The 11058-nt window shown below is 41.7% G+C and overlaps 1 protein-coding gene across 1 annotated transcript; it reads right to left on the bottom strand.

Moving 5' to 3' along the window:
* Positions 1-888: 888 nt before the first annotated feature.
* Positions 889-10351, bottom strand: ppp6r2b (protein phosphatase 6, regulatory subunit 2b). Its single transcript, XM_070906740.1, has 24 exons — positions 10222-10351; positions 10005-10103; positions 9453-9639; positions 8263-8400; positions 8110-8175; positions 7910-8022; positions 7703-7816; positions 7337-7457; positions 6796-6957; positions 6482-6712; positions 6315-6379; positions 6110-6225; positions 5914-5999; positions 5728-5805; positions 5540-5637; positions 5399-5456; positions 4894-5015; positions 4608-4783; positions 4344-4500; positions 3830-3909; positions 3191-3401; positions 2940-2963; positions 1869-2015; positions 889-978 (listed from the first exon to the last, which is right to left on the bottom strand). The coding sequence occupies exons 1-24, from the start codon at positions 10347-10349 to the stop codon at positions 945-947; spliced, it is 2811 nt and encodes a 936-aa protein (XP_070762841.1). The 5' UTR covers positions 10350-10351; the 3' UTR covers positions 889-944.
* Between the last annotated feature and the right edge of the window lie 707 nt (positions 10352-11058).

Here is an 11058-nt window from a genome sequence, read left to right as displayed (position 1 = left end):
AGACAGAGCTCAAACACACACACACACACACACACACATGCACGTCTACACACGTGGATACAACAGCGCACACACACACACCTCTTAACTACATGAATCTGTCAGAGGTTTGAGGAGGAAGTGACACATGATGCTCCCAAATCTGATGCTTAAAAAACATAACAGAAGAGAGAGTTTATGTCCCAAATGATCAAAGCAAAGAAATCTTAGTTGGATTGAGAAATGATTTAGGTCACATGTATGAAAAAAGCCAAACTATTATCACTCACACATTAGCACTAATAAAATGTCTGCCTGGCATGTACTTTGAAAGCTAGCTTTGCAAGCATCTTGGCTTTTGTAATCTTGGCTGATTATTTGAATACAGGTTTCTTTACTAAAGTGTAAACAGTCAAATGCTCTGATAGAAAAAATCTCTGGGCTGTGATTTAATGCCCAGAGAGCAAACATGCTCAAACGATCTGAAATTCTGATGCTGAATTTAATGAAGGTCAAATTTCAGACTTATGTGTTTGTGGATTAAAGTGCCACAGCTGGCACTCAGTGACATCATCACTTTCCCAAGTTCAGTGGGAAAATCACATTTTGAAATAGCTCATATGTAATAAAATTTGGCTTTGTGGGTCTGACACAACAAAATGTTCTTTAAAACACACATTCCTCTTTGAAGCAGTTCAGGTGTAATTATGTCATGAAGGTGCCGAAGAGATCAATAGTACCCATGTGCAGATTTGTGTTATCCAGCATACATGCTGTTAAGGGCTGTTTGACCTCAACACTGAGGATCTCCCATTCTTCAGACAAAAAAAAGGGCATTGGGGAGCTGCTAACAGGAAGGAAAGGTGGCATGGCTGGGTGTTGAATGGACAGGTGTGAAGCATGTGTATGTGTGTGTGTGTGTGTGTGTGTGTGTGTGTGTGTGTGTGTGCGCCTGTGCTGCGTCGTTAGGCCGGTCCATTAGCAGAGGGCTGCGTCTCTCTGTGAGATAAAAAATAATAATAATTAAATAAAAACATTGCAAGATACTGAACATTAGAAAAAAGACTGAAAGGAAAATTCAGACATGTTTGATTTTATCTGCAAAGGTCTATATAGATATCGGCTATATAGACTTCTGGCACCAGCGACATACAATGGAGTTTGGTTTATAACCTTACGTATTAAAAGGTCACACTTATGTTGGAGAGGTCAAAAACATCAGCTGTGAGAAAGATGTAGAGTTTATCTATCTATAGATCTACAGTATAATCTAGAGTCTTGTCCTAGGAGTCACACTTGAAAGATGCCTCTGCAGCGATTTGAAGCATTTGTCTTATGTGTAGTGACCTTACCCCTACTTTACTGACTTGTTATAACGGACATTTTGGGTGCACTCATTGCAGTTACATTTCAAAATATGTTTTTCTACATAATATGTAATATGTAAGACTGAGGGTCTCTTTACAACCTGTGCAATGTTGCTGCATCCTAAGATCTCAGCAATTGATTAGGAAAGTAAAATGTTACTACGACAAACAGGAAGACGGCCGAAACTATGACAATAAAAAAAAGCATTCCTTTAAATATATGCATTCGTTCATTTGTGGTTGTCATATACACAAATGTACAGCAGTCAGTGTTTATATCAGCGATACATTTTAACTTGTCATTACAGGTGTAACTAATGACAGTAACGACGGCTTCACTCCGTTAATGTGAATGAAATGCTGCCAATTTTAATATTGCAAAAAAAACGAGGTCAGAAATGTCAGGAGGGCTCATTCTCGGGAGATGCTTTACCAGGGATTTAAAGCATTAGTTTTGTGGGGTGATCTCACCCTGACTTTATTGAGCTGTATATAAACACACACAAACACACACACACTTACTGTGTGACAGCCCCCGACTGGGTAGGTGGACTGGCGGTAGTTGGGCTGAGACAGTCTCCGTGCTTCTTTCCCTTTTTGCTGTCTTTCTCCTTGCCTTTCCCTTTGTCTTTGATGGAGAATCCCTCCACTGGCACCTTATCTGCTTCGCTGCAAAAAACAAATAAAGCTGTAACGAACTAGAGGGACTGCCAGGGATTGTTGTCACCTGGACTCATCTCGTAAAGAACAAACTGCAGATGCTAGTTTCTGCTATTGGCTAGATTTCACCACAGTTGTCTGCTTTCAGCTGTCCACGCTGGTCATTACCATCCCCAGCGCGTACAGCAACCCGTGCATCCACTCTTCTGTTACTGCCAACACATGGCAGGCCTGGCTGCGACTGACCACAATCCAAGTGAGTTGTGCACACAGTTGCTAAGGCTTGTGCTAAGGCAGTTACTCTCAAATTCCAAAGTAGGATCTCTTTAATTGTAGCATGCTTGTAGGTGCACTGTTTGTTAGTAACTTGTATGTGTTGATTTGTTAGAATGTTGATATGCTGGATTGGTCGCAACTTCTGTTCATAGCATGCTATCCAACATACTGTTAGTAGTGTGGGTGCTCTGAAAGAAAACAAATCAAATCAACTTGAGTCTTATTAATGTTATGACTGACATAAGAATTATCTGTATCATATAACCACAGTGAGTAGTCATACACTGCTCTCATCTTTTGGTGTAATTGCAGAAGTAAGACATCAGACCGCTATCTGATTTATAAAATGCTGAGAGGACCATTTCATGCCGCAGGTCGTCATTGAGGCCAGTGGTGTTTGAGAATTACAGGGTCATATTGAGAATATGGGATACGCCTTGCGTAGGAGTTTCCAAGTTGTGGGTTAGTACATTTTTGTGATGAATTAGGCTTGCCCTGAATTATGGCACAAGGAACGGTTACATCACATCCTGTTAAATGCAACAAGCAAACAAAAACATGTGGCACATCTGTTCTAATGATGGCCTTTTAAATCCTTCACACGACTTCAGGAAAACATTCCACACTCCAGAGCAGAGGACCTCAAGCACAACATACCGTCTGACTGCTGGTCTGAATACTCTGGAGTCAGGGGGAGAAAGGAGGGAACAGACAGGAGGAGGGCAATATCAGAACAAACAGAGAAGGTGGAAGTAAAATTGTGAGGAAAGAAGTTGGAGGGAAAAAATTGGAAGGGAAAGGGAAAGAAGGGCTCTATAAAAGCACTTGAAAGCACAATAGGATACGGGGAAACACTGCACCAATCGAGACAGAGCAGCTGCACACCATTCAAGTGTGAGTGTGTGTACCTGCTGAAGACTGCCCTCTCGTTTTTGGCGTCCACTGTGAGCCGAATGGTCTCCTTGCCAGCCCCCGTGGTGATGGTCTCTGTGGTGACCGTCTCACTGGTTGCAGACCCTGTCTTGCCTTGTTCTTCATCGCTGTCTGAGCTGCTGGAGGAAGAGCTGTCTGATGCCACCAGAGGAGCTTTTCTCGCCACGCACACACTCCACACACACGCTGCAGAGAGTGAAGGATAGAAGAAATCATCTGACTTTCACATGTACACTTGTGTCACTGTCAACTCATCACAGACGTAAGAGACTAAGAGGTGTAGGTAAGAACTGCCAAATGCATGTAGGTGTGGTTAATATTACCATCACCTTACTTTGGGTTTACTTATTATGTGGGTTATAATTTAGTTTATCCTCTGACTATATTCATTTTAAGCATGCCACAGTTTTTTAAAGCCCATGACATAAGTAGTTGAATGTGCAGAATTTACATTCAATTGCAGACCATGATATATGGAGTTGAATAGGCATTGTACACCAATGATGAAAACTGGGGCCCTTAAAATATTATTTATCATTTTGCGTATGAATATTGTATTAATGAACATTTACATTTTACATTATTTCTCAAATAGCCATGCTGCAGCAACTCACGGTTCTGGTTTGCTTTGGCGTTGTCTGATCCGCGGAGCTCCGAGTCCACAGGAGAGCTGCATCTGGGGCCTGTTTCAGAGCTGGGGATATAAGTCACACAGATAAGAAAACCTGCAGATAACACAGAACAGCCAATAAACTACAGACACACAGCCATTGCAATTAAAGGGTGACTTTGTCCCCGTCATAGTGGCTGTCTATGGCTGCCTGTGCTAAAAAAAAGTGCTTTTGAATTGTTAAAAAATAATTGTTTGTTTAACTTCAAATAAATTTCAGATATAGATGCCAACTTGCATTATGCCTACGCTGGGCCTTTTCTTCAAATACAGTCTATGCTCATTCAATAATCACTACAATTTCTTTATTGAACCTCAATGTGTAGTTTTATAATTACTGAAAGAAAGGGTAATGCAAAAGTATTATTATTATTGTTATTATCCTTATATTGGCACAATAGTTTTATCAAAACAAAGCTGTAAGATTCTTTAAGAGCAGTTTCTCAAATAAAACTCACCAACAGAAAGGCTGGAAGTCGGTGAACTTGGCCCATCCTTTCTCCTCGGCCTCTGTGGCAGCTGGTTGGGAGTCTGGAGTGTCCCAGGCTGAAAAGCCCACTCCTGCAGCAGGAGCCTTTGAGTTCACCTCCCCAAAGTCTGCTATCCAGCCAGTGCCTGAGAATAAACAGCACCATAATGTCAACATGAGACACCAGCTCAAAACCTGCTTTACATATAGGGCAAAACAGTAGTGCGTTGCTATACAATATAATGTTTCTCACTCTTTGTTGCCTCGGTCTGGCCCTGGCTTAAGAAAGGATCCAGGTCATCTTTAGGATCCTCTCCCTCCTCAGAGTCTGAGTCTGCTGTTCTGTCAGAGACCTCAGAGCCAGAAGCTGCTGTCCCATCACAAGCTTTACTGGCTGCTTGGCTCTTGGATGGCCGCGATCCTCCAAACCTTGAATCAAACAAAACATGTTCACATATAATAATAATTCACATACATTATGCAACTTCTAAGCATAATACTGATGTTGAGGGCATCTGTATTTACTGTTGTGTGTCTACCTGTTACGGGACTTAGTTTGTGTTGCAAAGTTGATCTCTTTCTCCTCCCAAATGTCCTCTTCATCATCGTCAAAGGGCTGAATCCTCTCCTTGGAACAGGCCTCAAACACAGCTGTATTAGCCTGCAAAGGACAAGCGGAAAAATAAAATGTGTTAAGTTTAATCAGTGTACAGCAATATTCATAATGCTGCATAACAAATGCTAAGATGAAGGCTAAATCTTGAACCATCAATATTTTTGATGCATTAGCATTGAATCAAATGACTGTAATGTAAAAGGAAGGGAAACCTGTCTGCGGGATGTGTAGGTAGGCAATTGTAGGGTGTTGATATGTGGAGGCTGTGTGTTTGTCAGGTTGTTTATATTTTTTTTGGGCCCCTTGTGGCCATAAAATTAATTAATGCATCGTAAAAAAAAAAGACAAAGCCCCCAAGCATTACAGAAATGCAACTTCATCGAACAAATGTGTGAATACATTTGTATGAAGAATCTAAATAAACTCACACTGTCCTGGCCTGCTTCAATGTTGATATTGATCTCAGCAATTCGGTCAAACGTTGCCCTGCAATAACAGTAGAAGTCACTAAACTGACACACAATAACAATAGTTCGCTGTCATACAGAGAGGAATGACAGTTCATTTACCCAATGCTGTCGTCATGATCAGTAAACTCCTCATCATTGAAGCCAAACTGATCCACAAAGTTAGCCGTCATCTGCTGGATCTGGTAGTCTGAAAAGGCCTAAAATACACATCACAACTTGAATTAGATTACTATCTCTCATAACAGAAGCCCTCAATATTTTGCGTGTGCGTGCTGATGTATGGGTACCTGTTGTAGTGTCAGTTCTTTAGGGAAAGGGCTCTCCATATCATCCTCTGAGGAAGGGCGTGGGTTTCCAGTGCCAACCTGGACAAGGAAAAACCACCACAAATGCCACATTAGAAGTTTGAGTGTGTGTGTGTGATTACAAAAAGCTTTCATATACTGTAGATGAGCATGTGTGTGTGTGTTTACCAGATCTATGGTGTTCTTCCTATTGGTCTCTGACAGGGTCTGGTCCACAAAGGTTTCCCAGCGCCCTCTGTAGTCCTCAGGCAGACCTACATCCAGAAACACAAGAACAACAGAATTAAGAAAGACGCAATCCAGTAGAGTGGTGTGAATTCACTTTTTTCCACATAGGAATGTGAGTGCACATGTCCACACACACCTGTGATGAGGCTACTAATCTGCGTGTGAACCGGGCCCTTCTCCAGGTTGTGGACCACTGTGTTGGCAATCCTGGTCAGATGTCCCATGTACCCTCTTCTCATACCACCTTCTGACCTGAACACAGAAGAGCCACACTAAGGAAAGACCATTGGCTAAATAGGCATAGCAAAACAACATCATGCAATTATTTAAAAGTTCCTTACTGTATTTTATCATTCTCTTCCCAAGCCTCTAGAATCCTCTGGACAAGGTGGCAGTGCTGAAACAACTTGTGAAAGAGAGAAATACAGTCAATTGTTTTAATTCCAAAAGACCAGTAGATCAAATACCATGTACGCCTCTTGCTTCAAACACAAGCAGAGACACCTACATGAGTCACCATTAGATTATGTGCAGAGTTTTCAGGGGTGACTGAAGGTTCAGAAGGGGTTTCAGTCAAAGCCTGCTCTTGTGAAGCATCCTGATGAGGGTTGAATTTTTCCTGGGATCCCAAACCAGGCTGAAGTCTCATTTCATGGGCGCAGGGCCGAAGGATGGCAGCAACACAAAGCTCCACTTGGAGGTGCAGGAAGTTGTTCCATGTATACTTGAAGAACAAGTCCTGAAAAACATTTTCCAAAGGGACGTTTAGCATCTGTCACTTCCTCGACTTTGTATTATATGCAGCATGCTTGCACATCTCACCAGAAGCAGGTCCATTGTATTGAGTCGGCAGAGTTCCTGTGCTACGACCGCGTGGCTAGCAGAGCTGGTATACAGCAGAGAGGCCACCAGTCTGGCTACGTGCAGACGAGTGTTCCCTAATGGCTCCTCCAGCACACCCAGACTAGTCAGCATGGGATTTCGCTAAAAGTGCACAGATAGAAGGCAAAGAGGAATTTTGGAAACAACAGTTTGAAAGTTTAGCAGTTTTGTTATACAGGTGCAATTACTGTATAGCAAAGGTTACCTAAACGTTAGAGGACATAACTATTTAAGTTGCTGCACAGCAAAAATGAAAACATTCTCGATATTTATAGCATGTTCTCACTGGTGTGGGACAAAGCCCTTTCTTCTATTTTTATGCTTTTCATATCACCTGTGATTATCACCTGGATGAATAATACAGCTGTGCAGGGGATCTCTGATTTTTCTATTGACAACTATCATATGTATTAATCATGTTATCTCACACTATACAGCTAATATTTGGGACCTACAGATGATTATATCTTTGTTAAAGTACCTTGGGTGGCTCCAGAAGTAGCTGGTGGAAGTGTATCAGGTGTGGTTGGATGGCCAACAAAATGCTGCTGTTAACAGTGTAACTTCTCTCAAATCCCTGAGCATCCATTACACCATCCACTCTGTCATAAACACAGACCAAGCACATATCAAGAACAGGAAACAGATGGATAGATGTTAGTTGTTGTTGATGTTTAATAAATGGTCACACAAGAGATAACTGACTAACTTCACCTGGAGACAATTTTAGAAAAGATAAAAGAGGCCGGGGCTCAAATGAAAAATGATATTAGTGAATTTTATAAAGCAGAACTAGATCAGACTTATTCATACACAGTTTAAAATTGCTTTAAAGTCTCACACTCACACAGGCCTCCTGATTTCCAGTAATGTGAGAAGAACTTGAATCCCATTGACGATACAGCTCTCAGTACTCTCTCCTGAGAACATATTCTGCAACAACTGCTCCACACACTCCTGCCTGCAGAAACACAATGGAGTATATCATCGCCTCCACATCCTGTAAAGACAGTACGAACGTGTGTGTATGCATGTGTGTGTCTGTTTGACTTACGACTCCAGCACAGTCAGCAAAGGGTCAGGCTGTGAAATCTCTTGGAGCTGATTGGCCTGGTCTCTGCTCAGACGAATGATGTCGCACAAAGTCTGAGATGCATTGGACTGCCTCTGAGAGAGAAAAACACAAACACATACATGAACATTCAGTCCTGACGAGTTACTCGTTAATATAAAAACACTGAAATGTACTTCTACCTCTTCATCTCTCTCAGGGTGAATGAGCTCTATAAGTCTCTGGGCCAGCTTCTCTTCATTCAGCCACTGTTGAGAAAAACATCAGATTACAACTGCAAACAATATCAGTGTGTAATGTGTAAAAGTGCGAAAGTGGGACCATTTGTCTCATACAGTAAGTGTCTCGAGCCGAAGAGGGGGCGGCTCCACACAGCTGATAAGTCTTAGGAGCACATCCATCATGGCTGATGTATCAATATGCTTCAGGACCAAGGAAAGGAATCCCTCCTTCCGTCGCAGGAAACTAAGCACCTGAACAACACAGAGAGCAGTGAGTAAGTGTCTCTCTACCTCCCTCCCACCTAGAGTCTGGTTCTGCTCGAGGTTTCTGCCTCTTAAAAGGAAGTTTTTACTTGCCACTGTCGCTTGCTCATGGTGGGACCTTTTGGGTCTCTATAATAATATTATAAAGAGCAAGGTCTAGACCTGTTCTATTTAAGTCATAAGATGACTTTTGTTGTGCTTTGGCGCTATAGAAATACAATTGAATTGAAATTGAATTGTTTCTGGAAGGCCACGTTGCTGTTCAGTTTTTTAGATGTCATTTTTCAGTGATTAGAGCAGCACAAATCCATTCACCTCCAACATATGGGGGCATAATGGGTAGATATTTCAAAACATCTGCACATGCAAGTACAAATCAATCAGAATGCTCTTTTAATTCTGCTCTGTCAGTTTCTATGTACAGCACAGACATATTAATGAGAGCTGACGATTACAGACAATTGCATTCAAAACCTTTGCACACAAAAATGAAAATATCACTAATAGTAGTGAGTAGTAGTGACTACTAGTAGTGTGAAAATATGTGTTTTTTTATGGTTTTGGAGTGGCAACGATACCCACAGCAACTTTCATTAAGTCCAGTGACTGAGTTAAGCATCATGGGCCAAAGTGATGGTCATAGTCGCAGGGGTCACCAGAATCATTTCAAATCATCCCCTCTGGAACATTAACATAAATTCCAAATGTCACAGCTTTCAGGGACAGATGTAAGACATATTGGTCTGAACCAACAAGCTGGTCAGATGGACAGGCCTACTGACCTTGACATCCTCAGGCTTACATCACTAACAGGGTAAAACCTGAACTATGTGCACTGCCTTGTGTGTTTGAATATGCATGTTGGCATTTCAAGAGAAATAAAACTTAACACCAGTGTGAACAATTTCTATTAGCTTGCTGTAAGCACCCCTCAGACTTTGTGAATTAAATCCCAACACAAAAACATAGACGTCATCTTCCTCAAGTATGCCCTTTGATTTAGCTGTGTGTGAGTGTGTGTGTGTGTGTGTGTGTGTTACCTGCTCAGTCTTCCGTGTGATGAGGTTCCCAATTGTCTTGCTAAAGAAAGATGCCAGGAGGGGGTTAAGTGGGGACGGCTGCTCCAGGAAGGCGTACAGAGTTTCCAGCAGAGGCTCCTCATTACCCAGCTTATCATTGATCACTCCCACATCACATGTCAACAGCTCACACGCTATATTTGGATACCTGTAATAAATGAAGAGAACACACCTGGCAGTAACACTCAGCAGAAACAAAACCAATTCTTATTCTCTACAATAGTACATTTAGTGTTCTGAAGTAAACCGGAAAAAAACTATATTTTGTGGGACAGGATTGTGCTGATTTTCACAGGCTGATTGTCCAACAGGCTATTAAGTAGTTTTACATTTTAAATGCATTATCAATTATTTAGTCAAATTACTGGATTTTTTACAAATCTGAACCACTCAAGCTTTCATCTTTACAACAAAATGGCACGTGTGAGATATGTTGAAGTGCAGCACCAGCAAAACACATCTCTTTTCCTGGATACAGTACACTATATCAGCGGATTCTACACAACCACCTACTTGAAGCGCTTGGTCTCCTCTACACCAGCAGGGGGCTCTGTAGTAATCATACGGACCAGCTCCTGCATGCACTGGTCATGACACAAGAACAGGAGGAGCCTACAAATCCAAAATGATGACAAAAGAAGCACCAGTAAGCACCAGCATGAATTACTTTAAACTGAAATGTAATGATATTAATGTGTTGCTGATATCCTAAAGCTAACAAAAAACAGACCTCCTGTTCTGGGCCTTGCACTCCTGCAGCACATCTTCCTCATCCATGAGCTCAGTGAGCGTGACATCCTCCTTGTCCAGTAAAGCCTCCAGGTGAGAAGATGTGTGTAGGTCAAACTTCCAAAACATGGCTGACGTCACCGGCAAGAACACTTGGCTGTTGACCAAAAGAAGATGTGGCAATGGTGATCAGTATCGTGACATACATGTACAAGTTAATGACATCACTTTCTGCTGAACAATTAATTTTGTGATCAAATATACTGTTTGTATGCATGTATATATGCTCTTACGTTTGGACAAGGAGTAGTATCAGATCTTGCTAAACAGCCATTTGCCTTATTGACATTGCATGGCCTGGGCATCAATCAGCATCAGCAAATTCACGCAATGAAGACACAAACACACCCACTTCACTCATGCCAACAACAGACACACAAACCCAGGAGAGATTGGCTTCAACCTGGTAATGAGAAAATAAGAAACAACAAATGTTACAAAATCATTTCCAGGAAGATTTGCTCTGTCTTCATTAGAGATAGAAGAAGAGTTAAAGTCAGTGTAAGTGCAAAGACTAGGCTCGCACTGCTCTCAGGAGAGAGCAGGAAGCAATGCATCTGTAATTCAGTTAGTGCTGCACATCTGTGTATTGACATTACCCAGCTTGCTTTGAGATTGGCCTCGCACATACAGTTACATCAGCAAATAACGACTGGAGTAATAACAATGTTGAAGAAAACAAATCCCCTGCAGAAAGACACTTAGCTTGAGCGTGTGATATGAATACTTGAGTTTAAAGAAAGCAAATGTGTCAGCCAGTGAGTTGGGGAAGGACTAC

Source organism: Enoplosus armatus, chromosome 6, assembly GCF_043641665.1.
Source record: "Enoplosus armatus isolate fEnoArm2 chromosome 6, fEnoArm2.hap1, whole genome shotgun sequence".
Classification (NCBI taxonomy): domain Eukaryota; kingdom Metazoa; phylum Chordata; class Actinopteri; order Centrarchiformes; family Enoplosidae; genus Enoplosus; species Enoplosus armatus.
The sequence above is the reverse complement of the archived record's forward strand: the minus strand, read 5'-3'. Positions and strand labels throughout refer to the sequence as shown.